The 24759-nt window shown below is 42.4% G+C and overlaps 1 protein-coding gene across 1 annotated transcript; it reads right to left on the bottom strand.

The window, feature by feature from the left end:
• Positions 1-3577: 3577 nt before the first annotated feature.
• On the bottom strand, positions 3578-22787 carry LOC120025245 (synaptotagmin-13-like). The gene is made up of 6 exons (XM_038969729.1): positions 22364-22787; positions 19832-20054; positions 16915-17052; positions 12909-13210; positions 5662-5782; positions 3578-5479 (listed from the first exon to the last, which is right to left on the bottom strand). The coding sequence occupies exons 1-6, from the start codon at positions 22535-22537 to the stop codon at positions 5172-5174; spliced, it is 1266 nt and encodes a 421-aa protein (XP_038825657.1). The 5' UTR covers positions 22538-22787; the 3' UTR covers positions 3578-5171.
• Positions 22788-24759: the final 1972 nt, after the last annotated feature.

Below are 24759 nucleotides of genomic sequence, written 5' to 3'. Positions count from 1 at the left end.
TGAGAATAGCCCCCCTTTGCCTTGATGACAGCTTTGCACACTCTTGGCATTCTTTCAACCAGCTTCACCTGGAATGCTTTTCCAACGGTCTTGAAGGCGTTCCCACATATGCTCAGCACTTGTTGGCTGCTTTTCTTTCACTCTGCGGTCCAACTCATCCCAAACCATCTCAATTTGGTTGAGGTTGGGGGATTGTGGAGGCCAGGTCATCTGATGCAGCACTTATCACTCTCCTTGGTGAAATAGCCCTTACACAGCCTGGAGGTGTGTTGGGTCATTGTCCAGTTGAAAAACAAATGATAGTCCCACTAAGCCCAAACCAGATGGGATGGCGTATCGCTGCAGAATGCTGTTGTAGCCATGCTGGTTAAGTGTGCCTTGAATTCTAAATAAATCACAGTGTCACCAGCAAGCACCCCCACACCATAACATCTGCTCCTCCATGCTTTACGGTGGGAACCACACATGCAGAGATCATCCGTTCACCCACACCGCGTCTCACAAAGACACAGCGGTTGCAACCAAAGATCTTGAATTTAGACTCCAAACCTAAGGACAAATTTCCACTGGTCAATTGCTCGTGTTTCTTGGCCAAAGCAAGTCTCTTCTTCCTATTTATGTCCTTTAGTAGTGGTTTCTTTGCAGCAATTCGACCATGAAGGTCTGACTCGCACAGTCTCCCCTGAACAGTTGATTTTGAGATGTGTCGGTTACTTGAACTCTGTGAAGAATTTTTTTGGGCTGCAATTTCTGAGGCTGGTAACTCTAATGAACTTATCCTCTGCAGTAGAGGTAACTCTGGGTCTTCCATTCCTGTGGCGGTCCTCATGAGAGCCAGTTTCATCATAGTGCTTGATGGTTTTTGCGACTGCACTTGAAGAAACTTTCAAAGTTCTTGAAATTTTCCGTATTGACTGACCTTCATGTCTTAAAGTAATGAATGATAGACTGTAATTTCTCTTTGCTTATTTGAGCTGTTCATAATATGGACTTGGTCTTTTACCAAATAGGTCTATATTCTGTATACCCACCCTAACTTGTCACAACACAACTGATTGGCTCACACTCATTAAGAAGGAAAGAAATGACACAAATGAACTTTTAACAAGGCACACCTGTTAATTGAAATGTATTCCAGGTGACTACCTCATGAAGCTGGTTGAGAGAGTGTGTAAAGCTGTCATCAAGGCAAAGGGTGGCTATTTGAAGAATCTCAAATCTCAAATATATTCTGATTTGTTTAACACTTTTTTGGCTACTACATGATTCCATATGTGTTATTTCCTGCAAATAAATGCTCTAAATGACAATATTTTATTTGGAATTTTGGGATAAATGTTGTCAGTAGTTTATAGAATAAAACAAAAATGTTCATTTTACCCAAACACATATAAATAGTAAAACCAGAGAAACTGCTAATTTTGCAGTGGTCTCTTAATTTTTTCCAGGGCTGTATATACATACATGTGCGTATGTACAGTTGAAGTCGGAAGTTTACATACACTTAGGTTGGAGTCATTAAAACTCGTTTTTTAACCACTCGATATAGGACTTGTTTTACTGTGGATATAGATACTTTTGTACCTGTTTCCTCCAGCATCTTCACACTGTCCTTTGCTGTTGTTCTGGGATTGATTTGCACTTTTCGCACCAAAGTACGTTCATCTCTAGGAGACAAAACGCGTCTCCTTCCTGAGCGGTATGACGGCTGCGTGGTCCCATGGTGTTTATACTTGCATACTATTGTTTGTACAGATGAACGTGGTACCTTCAGGCGTTTGGAAATTGCTCCCAAGGATGAACTAGAATTGTGGAGGTCTAAAAAAAAAAAAAAAATCAGCGGTCTTGGCTGATTTCTTTAGATTTTCCCATGATGTCAAGCAAAGATGCACTAAGTTTGAAGATAGGCCTTGAAATACATCCACAGGTACACCTCCAGTTGACTCAAATGATGTCAATTAGCCTATCAGAAGCTTCTAAAGCCATGACATCATTTTATGGAATTTTCCAAGCTGTTTAAAGACACAGTCAACTTAGTGCATGTAAACTTCTGACCCACTGGAATTGTGATACAGTGAATTATAAGTGAAATAATCTGTCTATAAACAATTGTTTAACAATTGTATATGTGTATATATATGTATATTAGTTACAGTTTTGACATCATCTTTCTATTATTTGCGTTTGCTATCTGCCCTGTTATTTGTATTATGTACCGTTAAAGTCTTATGTATTGCTGGAGACTTTTGAAAGTCACAAATGTTTATATATTAAGGGTTGTGTCTTTGGCATCCACAGACCACTTTTCTACCTTTCACTTGGAAAATATACTGTATCTCACTTCCTGCGAGTGCCATTATTTTTAATGCCAACTGATTCTTTATAGGTGCTTTAAGTGTCACCCCGTCTGTATTGAGCTAGAACATGTGAAACTGTGGCTTATTAGTCAAAATAAACCTCTTGGTTGGAGCTAGATGATACTTAATTTTGGTCATTTTATTTATTCAGTACACAATGATGTCACAACTGTTTAGCCTCATCACATTGTCCTATGTCAGATTTGACTCTGGCCTAAACAATGGCTCCATTGCTGACACACAACTAGGCAGTAACAAGCATTTTCATTTTAAATTGAAAAGAGAAGTATTAGACCCATGGGACAGGCGGATCTAGTCAGTACGGTTCACTTATTAATGAATCGGTGGGTTTATTTCGTAGTTCTCATTCATGCAATTATTCTTCCAGGTTCATGTTGTCCTTGCCAGGCAATGGATAAAAAATGTCCCATCGTTCTTTCTCTCTTTTCGGGCCATGACGGATATTGAGGTTGATGAACTGTACTATTGGTTATGTTATATAACCTGCACATTGGAAACAACATTCATTATTAATTCTGGCCATGTCTGCAGCTGCAGGGATTTTGTAATGGATAGTCCACAGAAGGGGTGGCAGGTAGCCTAATGGTTAGAGCGTTGGGCCAGTAACCGAAAGGTTGCCAGATAAAATCCTCGAACTGACAAGGTAAAAATCTGTCGTTCTGCCCCTGAACAAGGCAGTTAACCCACTGTTCCTAGGCCGTCATTGTAAATAACAATTTGTTCTTAACTGACTTGCCTAGTTAAATAAAAAATAAAAAAATATTAAAAAAGACAACTGGCTGGAAACGTTGGATGATTTATTGTTGCTTTATATCCAACCACTGCCTCTGCACAAGTTAATTTACATAACAATGTAGCTACATCATTAGTTGGAACTGCTGTTGTTTAGGGCTATAAAGTATATGCGCATTGCACACCATTGCATGCATAATGACTGCACTACTTGCACACAAGCTAATATCTTAACAAATAGGCAGGAATATAATGGCCATGGCATGCTAAAACAATCTGGCAAATGATCATTCAGAATCTCATGAAGATGTAAAAATTTTTAAGACCTAACTTTCAATATCTACAAACGATGACTTAAGGCCTAAGTACAATAACACACAAAATAAGACATTTGTTGAAATGATTTAATAGAAAAAAATCTACATTTTATTTAACATGGAAATTGCAACACTTTTATTACAGCAGAAAATATAAGCCTGTGATTGTGAGTCAAGGAGTAGGCTACATACTGTGAGTAGGATTTACGTAGGTGTATTGACTGCGATTAACCCCTTGTTCCACTTTAAGAGTGATATGCTTTACAACAAAAAAAACTCAGCATACAGTATTACCAGTGTTCTTGTAAATTCAACACCTTGCATGTGAAACAGCCATACTTTAGTAGTCAATAAGTTATCATTTAACAGGTTGATTATATTCTGGTCTGTTACAGTACATCTTTGTTTTTTGTGAAATGGCTTGGATGAGTGATATTAATATGTAACTTCATCTCAACATGATAATGGTAGTGCTCATTCAGCTATGAAAAGCGAGCTACTGTATACTAGGTCAGGTCCAAGGTTATATCAGTTACGCAAAATGAGCTCTGAGGATAGGAAGTATCAATAAATAGATATATTACATCAATGTCTGCCCGGATGTGGTGTTAGGGGCTGATATTGTACATAGTGCTCTCTGGATACCTGGGTATTTGCACATCCTCAGTACAAGTCGCCTAGAATCAGATTTTGGCATGCCATATTTTGAAGATATTTTTTATTTTCACACATTTTGTGTGTCAGTGTGTACATTTTCAAAATACACAGTATGTTCCTCACTGGCGCAATCTATAGCAGTTCACTTGACAAAAGCTATGTAAAAGTAAAACCACAATGGAGAAAAATACCTTTTGTACATAACTGAAGCAAAGTGGGTTGAATGGAAACAGGTGTGAAATTGAGTTGATAGTTGTATTGTAACTACTTTAAATATAACATGTATAACAACTCTCGTATTCTCCTAAGATAAAATACAGCTGCACATATTCATAAAAATGACAAATGCAGTATATTACTTGATTAAACACTGCATGATTTTTTTATACATCGTGTGTATACCTTTAGCTGCCGTTTTTAGACCCTGTGTAATAAGATAAACTTGAAACATGTAGTCCACTGTAATTCCATCACTGTTACAGTATATCTATGAGTACTAATACTTGTCCTTTCAGTAGTACACAGGGCTCTTAAATCTCCTATCCATTCAATATTGGCTGGCCCTTAAGTTTCTGCTAGGTGCATTCTCTCGATTGCTTTCCAAGCGTGTGAATACATCACTTTACAAATAAAATGACAGCTCTACTGTAGAATAATTCACTGATATTTATCATACCATTACATACCATATACACAATCCCCTATAACACAAAAACACAGGCATTATCATATTTATTCTGTTCAGCTATAAAAACAGATCATAGAGGTGGTTGAGTATAGGTACTGTAGGCAAAGTATTACATTGCATTGATGAGTTTCATTGAATATATAAAATGTGTTCATAATTGGTATTCTTTGGAAATTCAGTGATATTCAGTGACATTTCAGTTTGGTGTATGCTATTGTTGATATGTCATGGGATGCTGTGGGATAATTAATTACAGGTAATGGGATACTTTCCATATAAGTAGATAAATAGATTTAGGCTCTTAAATCCTGATCCAGGAAGGCAGTTGACTTGCCCCCCCCCCCCCCACCACCACCATCATTTGGGTATTTGGAAGGGCAAAGCGGACAGGTGGTTATCTTAGTCATACAGTGGGTGCCACATGGCGATCTGCTTACGGGGGTTATCTAGCATCTGCTGCCAGTGTTGGAGGCCAGTATTAGAGGCCTGTAAACCCAGCTGGCAGCAGCCCAGGGACTCCTGCTCAACAGGACCTGCCTGGTTCAACACCTCCAAGTCCAGACTGGATTTAGACAGCAGCTCGCGGGGAACCTCCAGCATCATCATCTCATTCCACACTGGGTTCATCTTGTGCTTGACCCGTCGCGTCTGCTTCTTCTTCTTCAGCTTGGTAGTCTGGTGCTTCAGGACCAGTTTCACAGACAGGTCTAGGAACAAGGAACAAGGCTTTCACTACAATGAAATCCACCAACAAATATTTGTCTATCTTAGCATACTCTATCGTCAACCTGTGGATGGACTATCCATTCATGGTTGTATGGTTTAATGAGCAGTTGTAGGCGTCATACAGTATGAGCTGCAATGGGTTATATTAATAAACAGGGTGTACCTATGGAGTCCTTCAGCTTGTCTGACTGTAGTCCTCTAGCCTTCATCACCACAACTCCCAGCCGGTTGGCTGCAGGTAGGTAACTTATAGACAGCAGGAGCTCTCCAACTGACTGGACATCCTGCCGATTATAGTCAATTACACCAATTCACTGTGATTAGAACAGGTCACATGAAAACGTTTCCTCTGCGAATAATGTCAAAAACGCACAGCGGAAAACTTCAACACATAGCAGACTTTAATATACATAGGTTAGAACAAATATCAACAAGCAATGTCCATTTATGAATGACAATAAGGTACGCCTGCCTGTTACCTTGACACCATCATTAACGGACACAAAGGTCTGATTCACTAGTAATCAAATGGACTGGATGAATGGCTGTGTGAGTCACCTCTGTGCCTCAGGAAGATTAGGATTCATTAGGCACAAATCCTTATAATCCCTGCTATTATGCTTCTGATGCTACTGGTGAATCTCATATTGATCTGAAATCGTGCCACTTTGGTAAATGGTCTTCCTGCGTTGGTTAGGGGCATTGCAACTCCTACACATACTGCAATATGTCCCAATATGTCACTTAACTAATTCAGAGACTCTTACAACCAGGAAAGTCTGTCGTAAAAGTAATATCATATAAACGTAATACGTGTGTAGGAGAGGCTTTACAGTCAACACGCCACCTTTTCTCAAACTGTTATCATGCACAGCCAAACTGTGTGGAGGGTTGATTAGTGAAAGTAATTGATATCTAGGGTCGTTGGTCATCCAGTAGTGCACATATGAGGAAGAGGTTCGTATTATGTTCCAACAGGCCACACAAAAAATAGGGAGCCCACTAATGGACAAAAAGTCAAGGATTATGCATTTGCCAATATGCAGTATAGACGAGGCATTATTGGCTTTTTAGGGGATGCTTGAAAATGACATGTTAACTACATCATTTTAACAGCACCAAAGAGCACAGTACAATTTTACAGCTTGAGCATCCCTTTATAGTCTGCGATCCATAGCAAGTAAACCCTTTAAAGTAGCGGCCTGACTCACTCTTTGATTTCCTGTGAGAAATAGATCAAATGAGTGGTAAGTAATCGATGCAAAGGGAATGGGGTAGTCTTGTTTTTTTGAATAGTGTTCTTCTCTAAGTCATAACTCTGTACATCTACATCCAAATCAACAGTTTCATGAAAATGTTTTTCTCTCTTTCAGTGGACGTCTAATAAATCAAATATCTTCTCTCTTTCTTCAGTGGAGTATCATAATGTGTAATCTCCTGAGGAGCTATAGCACAGTCTACTGCTGTGTGTGTCATCCCTGGCTTCTGTCAGCCCCATCTGCCCCTGTGTTCTCTTTATGCAGCTATGACCATTAAATAAAGAGCTGGAAAACTTCTCACTGTGTTCAATTAGAAATCATTTATAGCTATTCTTCCGCAGCGGTGTATCACTTGCGTCACAGCCTACATCATACAAACTCCCGCCTTCCCCTTCCTACATTTCTCAGCCTCCTCCTGTCCTCTCTAGCTCCTCTATCTGCTCTTTATCTTTGGCAAGACTTATTTCTCCCATGTCATCCTCGTATCTCTCTACGTCATCTCCCTCTCATGCATCATCCCTGTTTGTGATTCCTGGCAGGACTTCATGCTCTCTTGCGCATCCCAGAAGAAAGATAATCCCAAGGGTTTGTGATGACGTAGATTCTGATCTCCTGCCTAGCTTGGAGGCTTACGATGGAGCAGCCAGGAAAGACTGGAGAGCTGGCTGTTTTTTATTAAATCCCTATTTGCATTCAGGTGTCCTTGTAGCTGAAGCTTTGAAGAACAGCTTGTGGGTGGACAGAATGAGCTGTTCCGAAAGAAAATAGAAACAAGATCATATTGGGTTTTTTAACCTTGCAAATGGATCAGAGGCTGAATAAACTTGCAGTATACATTTTGTCTCTCTGTATGTGCTCAATCCTTTCAGACATTTCTATCAAAACGTCCAACAACAATCTCCCTTTCAACACTATATACAAATACTCCCTGTGTCACTGAGAATGAGGCGTGAAATGGATTTCCTTTCTCTATAGCAGCTTGAGTAGCTGTCCTTTTAACCTAAATCCTCTTTAGGTTAACATAAAGCCGGATGGTTATCGCTGTATCTTGAGGAGGCTTGACAGTGCTTGTTACAGGGTAGCCATACAGACAGGCAGACCAAACCTAGCTATTGAGATAAATGACTTTGGCCTTGAGTAAACATTATTTTGATCACAGTGCCTAGTATTCAGTTTCACCAGATCCACAGAACAGTTGTCCAGTTTGAGAGCTGGGATGGCTCAAGTCACTATCAGATCACCGAGGGGTAAGGGCTCTCGAAGGATGCCATGGCAACACCTTCTGACAGCCCAGAGAAGCACAGGTTAGACATAGTTAGTGGAAACACACAAAATATCACAGTGACTCAGCCAATACATCTCACCCCAATTCAGAATCCCTCATAATATCACACAATCTTCAAAAGAAGATAAACAGTTACAGTACTCCTCATTACTCAAACTATATCTATGATGGTCTCAAAGAGGAACACAGTCCTATACAATTCAATTTACAAAAATATAATAATATTAAAAGGGGAACTGCACCCGCTGATTTGGCTCCTTTTATGGCTCACTACGGCCTTCTGGGAGAGAGGAAAGGAGGAGCTGGGATCCTTTGAGAGGTTCATGGCTCTGTTCAAGGCAGTCTTCGACCATCCTCCCAGAGGGCAGAGAGGGAGGGGAGATACTTCTCCAACAGGGTTCCCAGACCTCTGCGGAGTATGCCCTCACCTTTCCGACTGTGGCAGCCTCCAGCGGATGGAATGAGCCGGAGCACCGCACTCTTTTCCGGTGAGGATTGCGCAAAGAGGTCCAGACGGAGTTGGCGTATCGAGATGACAACCTATCCTTGGACGCACTCATCGCGATGGCCATCCGTCTGGATAACCTTCTTCTGGAGCACCGGCACCTACCTCTCTCCTCGCCCTCCTGCTTTGGCTGTCCTGAGGCAGAGCCTGAACCCATGCAGGTAGGGGCCACACGCCTTTCCACGGAAGAGCGGCGTCGCCGGAGACAGCTGGGGCTCTGTCTCTATTGTGGCCAGGAGGGGCACCAGCTTCAGTGGTGTCCTGTGCGTCCCAACCCGGGGTCTACTATGGCAGAGGGGCGGCCCTGTATGCGCACAAACCAATCTCCCCGGCACACTCCAGCAGGGAAACTACTTCCCCTTCCTGTGCCTCAGCGGCCTTGGTCCCATCTGTCCATAGACTTTGTTATTGACCTCCCCCCCATCTGATGGTTATTGTGGACAGATTTTCCAAATCCTGCCGTTTTATCCCTCTCTCTGGTCTCCTTACCGCTCTCCAGGTGGCAGAGGCACTGTTCCAGCAGGTCTTCCGGAACTATGGCCTTCCATAGGACATCGTCTCTGACCGTGGCTTCCAATTCACATCACGGGTATGGAGAGCCTTCATGGAGAAGCTGGAGGCCATGGCCAGCCTCGCATTCGGGTACCGGCCTCAGTCCAACCGGCAGGTGGAGAGTACCAACCAGGTGTAACGGATGTGAAATAGCTAGCTAGTTAGCGGGTACACGCTAATAGCGTTTCAATCAGTTACGTCACTTGCTCTGAAACCTAGAAGTAGTGGTTCCCCTTGCAGAGGGCTTTTGTGGAGCGATGGGTAACGACGCTTCGTGGGTGGCTGTTGTTGATGTGTGCAGAGGGTCCCTGGTTCGCACCCGTGTCGGGGCGAGGGACGGTCTAAGGTTATACTGTTACATTGATGCTGTTGACCCGGATCACTGGTTGCGGCGGAAAAGGAGGAGGTTGAAAGGGGGGTGAGTGTAACGGATGTGAAATGGCTAGCTAGTTAGCGGGTACGCGCTAATAGCGTTTCAATCAGTTATGTCACTTGCTCTGAAACCTAGAAGCCGCGGCTTTTGTGGAGCGATGGGTAACAACGCTTCGTGGGTGACTGTTGTTGATGTGTGCAGAGGGTCCCTGGTTCGCGCCCGTGTCGGGGCGAGGGGACGGACGTAAAGTTATACTGTTACACAGGAGCTGGGGAGGTTCTTCAGGAGTCACTGCCAGGGGGAGTGGGCCCGGTTCCTTCCCTGGGCGGAGTACGCCCAGAACTCAGTCTGTCACTCCTCCACCCGGCTGACTCCCTTCTAGTGCGTCCTGGGTTATCAGCACGCCCTGCCTCTGTGGACTCCGAGCCAGACCAAGGCCCCTGCAGTGGTCGAGTGGTTCCAGTGTGCCATCCACTGTCAGAAGGATTAGGCAGACCGCCATCCTGGTGATCGCGTCTGGCTGTTCACCAGGAACTTCCTACTCCACCTGCTCTGCAGGAAGCTGAGCCCCCGGTTTGTGGGTCCCTTCAAGGTTCTCCGGAGGATCAATGAGGTAACTTACCCCACCAACTACCGGATCTCACCCTCTTTTCATGTTTCCCTCCTCAGGCCGGTGGCTCCTGGTCTCCTGGCTGATGCCGTCCCCCTCGACACCCCTGCGTCTACCATGGACATCTATGGGACCCCTGTCTATGATGGCGGCGGGGGGTACTGTCATGCCTACTCCCGCTCACCCTCTCCAATGATTGACATCACCAGTCTACTAACCACAGGCCCTGGTAACTATTATTACGCACTCCTGGACTTCATCATCACCTTGATTACCTTCCCTTTATTTAGCCCTCGGTAGCCTCAGTCATCAGGCAGTATTGGTTTGATTTGATTCACGTTCTGTACACTTCTCCTGTTTTATTTATCTGTATTTATCATTATTAAACTCACCTTCTGCACCTGCTTCCTGACTCTCGGCGTATTCGTGACACTCCTCAAGAAATGCCTGCAGCTATGACAGAAAACAAACTTGAGTTGGCTTGGGGGTGTGGTTTGATGTGGGTGTTTCTTGGGTGTCCTAGCCACCACCAAGACACAACCATCTGTCAGAACCTTGCCCGCAGCTGTTTCCTCCCACTCAATCGCAACAAACCTCCTGGAGGTTGAGTTTAATAACTACAGATGCATGATGAGATGCCGGAGAAAACTTTGAATAGGTCAGTAGCCTACAGAGTAATAACGAGAAGAATGCAATTGCTGAATGTATGTATACATTTTAAACTAAGTGTTTTGGTAACGTTTAAATGTATCACAAGGTCCATGTAGAATAAACAACTCTTTACATAATACCGTAGAAGCCGTGTTCTGCTAACATAACAATGAGCACCTTTCATCTTTCATTGTCATTCCCAGTCGATACAGATACTCTGCCTATCAGCATTTTGTCAAGTGGTAATGGGGCTACCTTGGCAAACATGTCAGTGGTCATACCTTCCTGTGTAAAATCCCTGAGTTCCCTGATCAGATGCAGAATACACAGGGTTTCTCCCTCCCCATATTGACTGATACCATTCAATTCAATAATAAAAAAAGACAATACAAGTAAAAGTTGTTTCTAGTCAAATGTTTATGCAGAGTGCAAGATCTCTCTCCATTCAGAGACATCCGTATCAAGCCCATCTGTTAGTCTGGACTTCATCCCATCATCTTGCAAGTCTTCATGTGCTGGCTCCATTCATGTTTCTGTGAACACATATGCACATAGTCACTGTCATATTACCAATGGCAGTTAGGATAGGTAATATCTGACACACAAACAAGTGTTATGTTGGAGTTTGAACAAGTCAGACTAGACCTACCTAATTCTGTTCTCCCTATCAATAACCGTTGGTGAGCAGGCAAGAGGTGAGGCTGGAGGTGAGGTCTTTGCCAGAGCCCCTTTGATAGGCATAGCAGCGTAGATCAGCTCCTGGCCCCTCAAAGATACTGGTCGGTCACACACACACACAGAGCACCGATTATGATTAGCCTGGTGGAACCAACCTGATCGCTGCCGATCATCATTCTATTTCACTTCAGATCAAGCTTGTTCCACCAAGCTAGCTTATGCCCCGGACATTATATGCATCTAAAAAGTAGAAGAAAAGCAACAAGTAATGTCAGTTTACAACAATTATGTTTCACAATTGGGTTATCAAATGTATCAAAGTAACAAAATGGGTTACCTTCTGTATTTGTACAAAATGATGAGCCTGTGAAAGCTGTTGCCGCAGACAGGTGAAGGTTGCTGGCCGGATACTTGCCATAGGAATCCTCACATCAAGGGCAAGTCTGCATGATGCTGATGAGGGCCCTCCTGCTGGTCTCTATGCTGCATGTTTGGCTGCAAACTAGACATCTCTCGAACAACAATATGTATTTGTGGCCTACCTAGACACTAACTTAAGAGTGGCATGGAAATATGATTACATCGCTAAAGTAACCAAATAATTTGTATGATACAACTTTGCCATAGTATGATGTCGTCAAATTTACTTTAGAGAGATGGCAATGTTGCCATTACTGTTACTAGCAAAGTTTGTAAAGCACTGCTAATGTTAGCTAACTAAAATACGGTGGTCCCCTCAATCTTAGTTAGCTGGCTAATTTTATACTGCATCTAAAGTCAATCTGGAAACATCACAGTCATGACAAAAGGCTTCCCTACTAATTATTTGCCTTCTTTTGAAATGTTATCGTGTCTCCATGCCAAATCTGAGTTGTATTTAGGTAGGCTAAAGTTAGCCAGCTAGCTAGCTAACGTCAGCTATGTTAGCGATGATAGTGATAATGATTATCAATATACATAACCAGATACATAACCAGCAGTCTATGGTCTAGCTACCGGTATACTCATCTCCACTGGGGACCAACAAACTCCAACCACCTATTCCGCATGATAGGGTCCTTCGGCAGGGCATGCAAACCATAGTTGTTGGCCATGCTTCTTGCTGGACGCATGCATTGCATGGTCAATCCATATAGATATTTTCAGTCTCAAACGGCCGTGATCCTTTGAACATGTTGGCTGGGGGCGATGAAACAACGGAGCCCCATTTAAAGAAGGGAATCGAAGTGAGAGGAGTGGCAATTTGCATGTGGAGCTTGGCAAAACGGGGCATGATTTGTTGACATAATTATAATCCAAACCCAACCTTCAACTCCAAACTGACTTTATGACCAAAATGACCCTATTTAGACTTTGTAGTCAATTTTGACAATATAATAAATGTTCTGCCAATAGGCCATTTTCAAAAGGATTAGTTCATTTTTAGACGCAGTTGCTCTTTAACTTTGCGGCCAATGCTGTCTACTATATATCAATGGTAAGAACAGGGTAGCCTACCTGTTTTGGTGCCTGAAGGTCGACCCAGCAGTCTGCGTTGGACATCATGCCCACATCAACCAGCTTGAACCTCATGTCGCCCAGGTTGGTGTTCTGGGAGAACTGGTCACAACCGTGAAGGGAGAGAGCCACTTCGCCCTCCACCTCATACCCCCCTGGCAGGGAGAACACCAGGCCTTCCTCCCAGCGGGTGTGGCTGGTCAGGCGTCGCGACGAAGTCTGAGCCTCCCTCTGTCCTGCTGCTAAGGTCAGGACTCCGGCCACATAGCCCTCACAGCCCGACCCCACACTCAAATGCTCCGCTACAGAGGAAGACAGAGAGGGAAGGAAGGCAACAGAGAGAGGGGGAGTGAACGCTGAGAATAGCAGTCTATTGATGTAGTTTTAATTCCATTTTTACATTTTACATTTTAGTAATTTAGCAAATGCTAAATTACTCTAATCCAGAGCGATTTACAGTTAGTGCATTCATCTTAAGATAGCTAGATGGGATAACCACATATTAGTGAGTATATTTTTCCCCAATAAAGTAGCTTTTAGCAAAGTCAGAGCTCGTAAGGGGGGGGGAGTAAAGTGTGAGTGTCTGTTCACAAAAGGCATTCTTTAGGGGGGGGGGGGATTATTTAAGATACTCTTAGAAGAGGATCGGGTTTAAAATGCTTTCAGAAGATGGGCAAGAACTCTGCTGTCCTAGCTTCAGGGGGAAGCTGGTTCCACAATTGGGGTGCCAGGACAGAGAAGAGCTGGGCTGACCGGAAGCTGCCCTCCCGTAGGGGTGGGAGGGCCAAGAGAACAGAGGTGGCAGAACGAAGTGCTCGCGTTGGGGGTGTAGGGCTTGAGCATAACCTGAAGGTAGAGGGGGGGCAGTTCTTCTTGCTGCTCCGTAGGCAAGTACCATGGTCTTGTAGCAGACGCGAGCTTCGACTCGAAGCCAGTGGAGTGTGCGGAGGAGAGAATCTCATTAGCTGTTCCCAATTCCATATTTATGAAATAAGCATATATGACAAAGGTCTGCAAAATATCTTATTATGTAGAATTCACTGACGTTAGAACTTTATAGGCTATGTATTTATAAGGAGAGAATGCGTATGTCTAGTAGATGTGTTTATGATAAACAATGCAGAAGCACTTTGCAGACCCGGCATAGGTCTCTCCCAGCAGTTTCTCTAACAGCAAAGCAGACGGTACGCCTTGAATAAAAATAGTAATTAATGAAGCTAAGGGCTTGGATATAATGATATATAATTGAGCACTCGGCAGGTGATAAACAAACCAAAGAGGCAGGACTCGCAGATAGCTGGCCTGCAGAGAACCTGTGTCCTCCGTTAGCATATCTCAACAGGCGTATGATGCTGGTATGAACAGTGTGACAGCTTGCACCCCGACCCCACCACCAACAAACACCCACCCAACCTCCCGCGAGGCAAAGTAGATGCATTGCTGACCTTTTCATTGGGTGACGCATCAGCATCTACAGTCGCTAAGCATCGACATACGGGGACCAGCCAACAGAGTGCCAACACAAAGGCGTCCAAGCCTCTCAACCCCTTATCAAATCACCCACAGTCTTATGAAGGGGAAGGCCGGTGGATTGCTTTGTCTCACCACAAATGAAATCAATTATTTTGTAGATGGAGAACATAAAAGAAGCAAGGTAGAATATTGAAATAGATTAAGCCAGTGTGACAGTGTTGGTGCGTCATCACTTTGCCACTCTATTGGCTTCGGAATATTGCTCCACAAGACACGATGCACTGAGGGGATTGGGTTGTGAGGTCTCCATTTACAATTTCAATCTATTTGTCACTCTTGATTGACTGTTGCCTCACATTTATTTATTCTATTTGCAGACAACTGCCTCTTAGTTTTTCCCTTTATCCTTGTTTTCATTTGCAGAAGACATCTGCTTGTTGACCTTTTTTGATAATGTTAATAAATGAGGTTTGACAGAAAGAAATGCACTGTCATGGAAGTACTTAAATACAGTTGAAGTCGGAAGTTTACATACACCTTAGCCAAATACATTTCAAATCAGTTTTTCACAATTCCTGACATTTAATCCCAGTAAAAATTCCCTGTCTTGGGTCAGTTAGGATCACCACTTTATTTTAAGAATGTGAAATGTCAGAATAATAGTAGAGAGAATGATTTATTTCAGATTTGATTTCTTTCTTCACATTCCTAGTGGGTCAGAAGTTTACATACACACAATTAGTATTTGGTAGCATTGCCTTTAAATTGTTTAACCTGGGTCAAACGTTTCAGGTAGCCTTCCACAAGCTTCCCACAATAAGTTGGGTGAATTTTGGCCCATTCCTCCTGACAGAGCTGGTGTAACTGAGTCAGGTTTGTAGGCCTCCTTGCTCGCACACGCTTTTTCAGTTCTGCCCACACATTTTTGATAGGATTGAGGTCAGGGCTTTGTGATGGTCACTCCAATTCCTTGACTTTGTTGTCCTTAAGCCATTTTGCCACAACTTTGGAAGTACGTTTGGGGTAATTGTCCATTTGGAAGACCTATTTGCGACCAAGCATTAACTTCCTGACTGATGTCTTGAGACGTTGATTCAAAACATTTACATAATTGTCCTTCCTCATGATGCCATCTATTTTGTGAAGTGCACCAGTCCCTCCTGCAGCAAAGCACCCCCACAACATGATGCTTCCACCCCCGTGCTTCACGGTTGGGATGGTGTTCTTCGGCTTGCAAGCCTCCCCCTTTTTCCTCCAAACATAATGATGGTCATTATGGCCAAACAGTTCTATTTTTGTTTCATCAGACCAGAGGACATTTCTCCAACAAGTACGATATTTGTCCCCATGTACAGTTGCAAACCGTAGTCTGTCTTTTTTATGGCGGTTTTGGAGCCGTGGCTTCTTCCTTGCTGAGCGGCCTTTCAGGTTATGTCGATATAGGACTGGTTTTACTGTGGATATAGATACTTTTGTACCTGTTTCCTCCAGCATCTTCACAAGGTCCTTTGCTGTTGTTCTGGGATTGATTTGCCCTTTTCGCACCAAAGTATTTTAATCTCTAGGAGACAGAATGCGGCTCCTTCCTGAGCGGTATGACGGCTCCGTGGTCCCGTGGTGTTTATACTTGCGTACTATTGTTTGTACAGATGAATGTGGTACCTTCAGGCATTTGGAAATTGCTCCCAAGGATGAACCAGATTTGTGGAGGTCTACAATTATTTTCTGAGGTCTTCGCTGATTCTATTGATTTTCCCATGATGCCAAGCAAAGAAGCACTGAGTTTGAAGGTAGGCACAAAGTAGATGTCCTAACCGACTTGCAAAATTTTTATTTTTTAATTTTTTGTAAAATTTTACCCCCTTTTCTCCCCAATTTTCTTGGTATACAATCGCTAGTAATTACTATCTTGTCTCATCGCTACAACTCCCGTACGGGCTCGGGAGAGACGAAGGTCGAAAGCCACGCGTCCTCCGAAGCACAACCCAACCAAGCCGCATTGCTTCTTAACACAGCGCGCCTCCAACCCGGAAGCCAGCCGCACCAATGTGTCGGAGGAAACACCGTGCACCTGGCCCCCTTGGTTAGCTCGCACTGCGCCCAGCCCGCCACAGGAGTCGCTGGAGCGCGATGAGACAAGGATATCCCTACCGGCCAAACCCTCCCTAACCCGGACGACGCTATGCCAATTGTGCGTCGCCCCACGGACCTCCCGGTCGCGGCCGGCTTCGACAGAGCCTGGGCGCGAACCCAGAGACTCTGGTGGCGCAGCTAGCACTGCGATGCAGTGCCCTAGACCACTGCGCCACCCGGGAAGCCCTAAAACTTTAGTTTGTTAACAAGAAATTTGTGGAGTGGTTGAAAAACAGGTTTTAATGACTCCAATCTAAGTGTATGTAAACTTCCGACTTCAACTGTATGTTTAATAGGGTCAACATCTAGGGTCAACATCATGTTTAGTGATACCTCACCCTTCATAATTTCCATGAAGTGGACATACTGGCAGATCATACTGTTGAGATTGTTGCCTTACCTTCTATCACGGTGATGTGTAGCTCATTCTGGTCGGTATAATAGGTGAGAGAGAAATGCAGTTTAGGGTGGAGGATGGAGCTGCTTGTTGTCATCCCATTGGTTAGATCCCTTGCACACAGGGTTTTGTCCTTTGAGTCTGGGAAAGGAGACGGCGTTAGGGCTGGTCAATTCCTTGGTAACGGTATTGCGCTGAGACTTTTCACTTAAAATGTATGCCAAACAAAAACCATTGATTTCAAAGTTCAACAAACCACACAACTCCATGCACAAGGACTACTTTTAACAATTTACACTGAACATTTTACAAAACACATTTACTGGAAGAAATATGCAGATGCAAAGTTTGGTAACAGAATCTTGGTAAAATCTCCCTCAGTTGTTTTATGTGTCCACGTTTTCCAAAAACTCTTTTAAATATGTGCTCCGAATTAAGACTTAACAATGTCTGCAGAAAGAATGGGGTGTCAGCTATGACATGACACATTGACTTTGAAAAAAAATATTTATTTTGGTTATTGAACTACAGTAAGTAAAGTGGATTTACACCCGTTAACGGAATTGAGTTAACGGAATTTATTCATGGGTCCGTGATCTGTACTACACAGAAATGCATAATTATGGATTTCAATGTCATTCTCTTCATGGTGATGTATCCTAAATAGGTACACAAAGGTATAAATATGCAATATCCTCCTTTACATATTTGGTTGCTACACAATGGCTATTATTTTAATGAGCTCTGCCCCCAAACAAGACCAAATTTGTTTGGTCCAGACGAGACCAAATCTGAACCAATCATAGACGTCTATGTTCCACAGGTTTGGACATCGAAGTGCAGCACAGTAGAGTAGAGTTCAGTACCACATAGTTCAGTACAGTACATTACAGTACAATATAGTTCAGTACAGTACAGTATAGTGCAGTAGACTTCAGTACAGTACAATACAGTACATTATAGTGTGCTCTACTCTAGTGTGCTCTACTATGTACTGAACTCTACCCCAGTACTGTTCTGAACTATACTCTACTTTTCCTTGCTGTACTGTACTCTACTCTACTGTAATGTACTGTACTTTCCAAACTTGTGAACCCAACTGTGGTTTGTGACTACCTTGATTTCCCATTGTAGCCAATTCAATTGCAGAAATCACGTTACCGATGTTTCGGAAATTACATTATCGATTTGGTCACAGAATTTCAAGTTTTAATCACTTAATAATTCATAAACAAAATTGGTATCAGTAAAAACACCATAAATAATTGATAGGTCTACCTTTACTTGTTACCTTTACTTGTAATTTCTCTCCCTCTCATGAGGGAGAGAAATTAAAAAATATCTTAAAGATGTATGGGTTTTTGGTAACGGAATTTCAAGGCACAAGGCAACTTACAGATAGCAGAAACATTTCACAAAACTAAATATCAGTGTTGATATTAGTTGGCAGGGATCTTTACTTCAACATTATTGTGTTTTGATTGATTTATACTTCCTTTTCAGACTATTTCTGTTAGATGTTTTCTAAGACCCCTTTTCCATCTGTTTGACCAGAAATCGAAGGCTTTGCTTATTCCAAATTGTGAATATACATTTTAATTTCTCTAAAATATCTTAGCTTTCATTTGACACCCAATTGATATGCTCCTATGAACTTAACAGGTTGGTGCTCATGGGTCCTTTTATATTGTCACGATCGTCTAAGGTGGAAACAGCGGACCAAAGCGCAGCGTGGTAAGCGTACATACTTCTTTATTTTAAGATGTCGCCAACTTAACAATAAACATCAAAACGAAAAAACATGCCGCCAACGTAGTGCTCACAGGCAACTATACATGGACAACTACCCACAAATACAGGTGGGAAAGGCTACCTAAGTATGGTTCTCAATGCCCATCCAAATCACACCCTGACCAAACCAAAATAGAGACATAAAAAGCTCTCTAAGGTCAGGGCGTGACATATATGGAAATTACTGGCTGTTTTTCTTCCTGGGGACATTGAATGGTAAATGTGTGCATCAACTAAACCATGAAAATCAGTGCATCTTACATTTATTTGTATTTTTTTTTTAAACAATTATTTGAGAAACTATGTATAGCCAAACTGGCTATTACTGTAAGGCAACTGCATTCAGGTGTAAGAAAGCACCAAGAATAGCAGTAGGAAGCTCTTAGCCTTCTGGGACCAGTCCTATCCATCATGCATTAGGTTCCATTGACTGGACACATCAATAACACTAAGTGGATGAGTGTAGGGACTAGGGAGGGAAGAAGGGAAAGTGGGGCAAAGCCTTTGATCACAATGCTCTGGCAGGAGGAGAGGTGAGTTTATTTGTATTTATTTATTTTTACTTAACCTTTATTTAACTAGACAAGTCAGTTAAGAACAACTTCTTATTTACAATGACGGCCTACCCCGACCAAACCCTAACCCGGACGACGCTGGGCCAACTGTGTGCCGCCCTATGGGGCTCCCAATCATGGCGGGTTGTGATACAGCCTGGAATCTAACCAGCGTCTGTAGTGACGTCTCTAGCACTGAGATGCAGTGCCTTAGACTGCTGAACCACTTGGGAGCCCAATAGAGTTAAGTAACTCAAACACAATTATCTAGACTGAGTGAGTGGTAACTCTAATACAATAGTAGGAAGTGATTGACTACAGTAATTAACAACTAAATTTGTTTCTGCCAAGAAACTGCCAAGATTGTTTTCCGGATTTACAGAGAAAAAGTGGTTTCAATCTAGGTCCAAAAATTCACATGTAAAATTTCACCTGAAAAATGTTGAATCGAAATAACTGAAGAGTATAACACATTGTATAACATGATGAAGGCATAGTAGCTATGAAAAGAATAGGAAACGATAAAGGGATTTATCTTGTTTAATTCAGGGTGTATGTTATTGGTTGGAGTTTACCTTGTCTGAGGATCGTGAACGTGTCAGAGCTGTCAGTTGCTTGGTTACCAGCATCAGGCTCAGTCGAGGGTCCCTCGGGAGAGGGCTCACCCCCCTTCTCTGAGGGATGATCAGGGTAGCTGATGACCTCAGATGAGGTCACAGACGGTTTGGGCTTGTATATTTTGGGAAATTTCAACAATGTCCTTGGTTGGATGGGCTCTGTGGATTTTTCCACACTGAACTAGAGGAGGAAGAGATGGTTAAACACAGGCTAATAATACTGTACTGTGATACAAGGTGTGGTGAGAAATCACAGCTAGTTTGTAGACTGCTTTCATGAAGATTTAGTGTTGGTCGTGCAGTTCAAAGACAGCAAGCCTGCTGTATGCAACCAATCCCAGAGGGGTTCATTACGTCCATAACAGTCCATTATCACTGCAGTCTGGCAATTCACAGGAAAACATGGAACACCAATTTACAGTGAATGCAACTCTCTGACAGTCAGCTAAAGGTGGGCCACTCAGATGGGTTAGTTATGGTTATACTGATAAGAATTTCCATCCATTCTCCTGGGCATGCATCATTACTCTCCCAAATCAAACTCTAAATGATAACATTGACTGGTAACTGGAAGCTATTATATTAAAGTATAGAACTTTATTTATGCTTGTGGAATAAATTGCACCTTGTTAAGTTACATTCCATAATGGGATATAAACAATTCAGAGGAGGACTAAATCTCTCCACCCAGCAAGTGTTTTTTCACCTCCTTAGCAGCACATTTGAAGTACTGAAAAAAGCAAGCTGACTGGAACGTGGTGTCCCCCTGGAGCATGCATCATGTGTGAGGGCTTGCGTAAGCTGAGGAAAGGAAGGCTGTGTGCATAGACTTGACGTAACATAGTAAATGTACATCTGGGACGATCAAATTAGTATGACATGTTACGTTTGGTATGGTTACATAAGACAAAGGTTAAAGGGTTAACACAAACGTCTAGTAACCCAAAGGTTGCGTGTTTGCATCTCATCACGGACAACTTCTGCATTTTAGCTAATTAGCAACTGCATAGCATGTTAGCTTAACTTTAACCCTTTCACCTGACTCCGAACCTTAACCCTTACAATCCTTTAACCTAACTCCTAACCCTAACCTCAACCCTAACCCCTAGCCTAGCTATCGTTAGCCACCTAGCTAACGTTAGCCACAACAAATTGTAATTCTTAACATATCATACGAAATGGATGATCGACATCCAGAAATGAATACATACCAAACGAAACTTAACATATCATACTAATTGGAGTGTCCCAGATTTACATTTACTATATTAAGTCTACGCCTGAGTCCAGGTTGTAGCGTGAGCTGCAGGGGTATCCTGCTCCTCCCCAAATTACACTGACACAGATGTGCAGGGAACCTATGAATTCTTTATTAGGCTAGTCCTAGCAGTTTTTTTCCGCTTTGAAAGATTCTGAATCACTCATCACCTCGTCACAAACTCATCGGATTGGTGGGTGCGAACATGCGCGTGTCTTTTTAAAATTATGATCTGCTTCTAACACCATTATTTAGCCATCTTCAAATGAGACCCATATTCAGGAACACTACACAGCCCATTAGGCCATAGGAATTTCAATTAAACACACTGTGGTTCTTCAGTGGTTGCTGAGGTGTTAAGTCTGCTTCAAAGCTGTGGGATCTCACTCTATGACTAATCACTCAAGGTCAAATGTGGACATACGTGCAACACCTTTTGCTTGGCTCAGAGAGAGGATGGGTGGGTTCACTGTAAAGGGGACTGCAACAGACAATCAACCTTTCCCACAGAAAGGACACTGTTTGTGAGCAGAACTGTGACACAATGCCACAAGCCAAGTCACAGGTTAAGCCTCCTGCAGCCCAAAGGAACAAGAATAGAGTGCTATACTAACTGTACTCCAGTGCCTATGACAGTAAAAAGACTAAAACAAATGGTCATCAGAGGAGCCAATTGAAGGGCTCTATCTTAATTAACGCAGTCCTTTATTGTAATGTAACCCCTATCTGATGTTTGTTTTTTTACTTCTGCATTTCCTGTGTTACAATCTTAATATCAGTTAAGGGAGATATCAAAGGCTGTCATAAGCAGATATTTGGAATCATCTTAGCCCACCAACTTCTCTGTTCAAAAATCAAAAGAGTAGTTGTTGTGTCAGTGTATTAAACAACTGTAGCTAGCTATATTATTTACCAGGAGAAACTGTAGTTACTCAAAGTAAGTTAGTTACCACTCAGTGAAACTGTAGTTGCTCAAATCAAACATACAGGACAAAGCTTTTTGCACTACAATTATAGATCACGTATGAGATAAAAAAACAGCTCCACACGTGATATGACATTTAGTGAATGTTATCACTTCAATAACCGTGGCATTCACTCCAGTCCCACGCCACATAAACCTAGTGACACAGATTCACCAAGTCCCCTGCGGTGCTGGTAGTTACCCTCCCAGGAAAGTAAGCTCTCTAAGATCTGAGTCTATGTCCAAGTACTGTAGTAGGGCAGCTCACCTGCTCTGAGGAGTGCAGAACACTGGGTTTAGCCTTCTCTGGGTCTGCATCTTCACCACTTTCCGGCTTGCCTTTTTTACAGGACCTGCAGATCAGTGAGAGCCCACAGAGAGTGAGGATGCCTGACGCAGTGCCCAGCGTAGCGCCAAGGACAGCAGCTGTGGTGAAAATCATGCTGGTCAACAAGGGCAACACAGGAAAAAATATAAAGGAAGAAGAAAGGAAGCTAAAAATGTCCAAGTTACTCTTCAGGCAGCATTACAAATCAAGATGCTGATTGGTTAGTCTTCAGCAAATGTCCCACAAAAATAGGATGCTTTTTCAGGAGACAGGCTACACTTCATTCAGGTACCAGCAGTTGGTTGCAAGCACTTTCAATCTGCAGTTCCCTCATCCAGAGACAGAGGGAGAATGTTCCTGTCTGCAGAAGAGAATAGCGTGAGAGAGAGGTAGTCCGCATTGTCTACTTGCATATATTCAGTGAGAGGAGGGATGGGTTAAGGACAAAGGGATAGAAAGGAGTGGGAGGGTACAGGCTGGCTGTCTGGTTAGCTGGTTAGGACAGAATATGTCTGTTTTGTGTATTATGTCTGTTTCATTTATGCTTACCTTCCCTGTCTCTCTTTTGCTCTTTATCTCTAAGTTTCTCTCTCTTCCTTCCTTCTCTTCCCCACAACCACTTTCCTGTTTCCCTCAGACACATCCATGTCTGACGTCTGAAAAAATCCTGCTCCCCAGGATAACCTTTTTTTTTTTTTTTTTTTTTACACACCAACAGAAAGTTTAAAAAAAATAGGCTGATCTCTGATCTTCTCTCAATGCACTATCCCCATTATGCTGTTCAGCCAGGAGAATGTGCACCACCACAATATTTCTGTATATTCCTCATGGCTAGGCAAATGATATCTCTCTGAATTGAACATCTCTCTGAATCTGAAATAACTAGAGCATGAAGACATTTCATTTAGCCACATGAATAGTAAAAAAATATATTCTCGCTCATCAAATTCTATATTTGGCTCCCCAACCTTGCCTTAATATGCAATTTCCATGGAAACAACATAACCCACAGTACAAACAGACTCCCAAAACCTGTGAACATCTTGGGGCCAAGCACTGTTCTTAGCACTGCTGTAACCAAAAGTACAGCACTTGAACATAACAAATAAAAAAGCTCAAAGGCTAATTTACTAACAACAGTAGCTGACTGCAAGTAGTTTCACTTTGCAAGCTCTTCTGGAAACATGCTGTATAATGAAAGCCATCACTATGGCGGTCTGGATAACTTAATAACACTTCAGTCTTCTTTTACATTCCATCCCCATGTCTAGATGAATCACATCCTGAAATTTCCCCCAGGGCAGTGGCCATCTCTCCAAACTGTGTGATGAGGTATGACGTATGCTGCCTCAGTTTGGTTTTCCTGGCCGCTTTCATTCAGAAGGCAATACTGGTTCATAATTCTCATTTTTAACACAGCTCATCTATACAATTGAAACAAAAAGATAGCATTCTATAGGTTTACATGTATCCAGCAATCTACATCCAGTGTTAAACCCGCAGGAGGCCTTTTGCCTTTTGGTAGGCCGTCATTGTAAATAAGAATTTGTTTTTAACTGACTTGCCTAGTTAAATAAAGGTTAAATAAATAAGTACAGTATTATTATTTCAGACAGTGAGGGAAGTCCCTTTTAAGACAATACTCATTCATGGATGTGAATTGAACATGCAAGAGCACAATATGTGAATTGAAGGATAACCCAATGTAGAATATAGGCCTAATCTTTGATGCAATCTGGAGGATGGCCTAAATTGTAAGCAGTTTAAAGGGGAAATATGCAGTTGCTACACTAATTTTTGGATGTATAACTTAATGATATGTACCCATTGATTTTTGAAGAATACAATTTATAAATTCCTCATGAGCTTAGTTCAACTGTAGTATCCCATCAGAACCCAAAATATAAGATTGTTTTACTCCAATGTTTGTAAATAAACAAAGTAAATGTAAACAAACACTATATAGCCTCAAAACATGGTAAAAATTGTCAAAGACTCCAGCCACCCAAGTCATAGACTGTTCTTTCTGCTAACGCATGGCAAGTTTGGGTCCAAGAGGCTTCTAAACAGCTTCTACCCCCAAGCCACATTGACTCTGTACGTTACCCCCTGTATATAGCCTCGCTATTGTTATTTTACTGCTGCTCTTTAATTATTTGTTACTTTTATTTGTAGGTATTTTCTTAAAACTGCATTGTTGGTTAAGGGTTTGTAAGTAAGCATTTCACTGTAAGGTCTACACCTGTTGTATTCGGCACATGTGACAAATAAAAGTTGATTTGAAAATGATAATTGATATCATGGATTGTCAGTCCCTGCATCCATAGTTCTGTCTA

The sequence above is a fragment of the Salvelinus namaycush genome, chromosome 30 (assembly GCF_016432855.1).
Source record: "Salvelinus namaycush isolate Seneca chromosome 30, SaNama_1.0, whole genome shotgun sequence".
In the NCBI taxonomy this organism is placed as follows: domain Eukaryota; kingdom Metazoa; phylum Chordata; class Actinopteri; order Salmoniformes; family Salmonidae; genus Salvelinus; species Salvelinus namaycush.
This window is presented reverse-complemented; position numbering and strand designations above follow the sequence as displayed.

Bases quoted from the DNA above. Each gene is read 5' to 3' on its own strand.
- LOC120025245 (XM_038969729.1), bottom strand. From the start codon at position 22,537: ATGATTTTCACCACAGCTGCTGTCCTTGGCGCTACGCTGGGCACTGCG. The intron at 17,053-19,831 runs GTAAACTCCAAC...CTCCTTTCCCAG, and splicing joins GTTCACGATCCTCAGACAAG to ACTCAAAGGACAAAACCCTG. The intron at 5,783-12,908 runs GTAGGCTACCCT...TATAATCGGCAG, and splicing joins ACCTTCAGGCACCAAAACAG to GATGTCCAGTCAGTTGGAGA.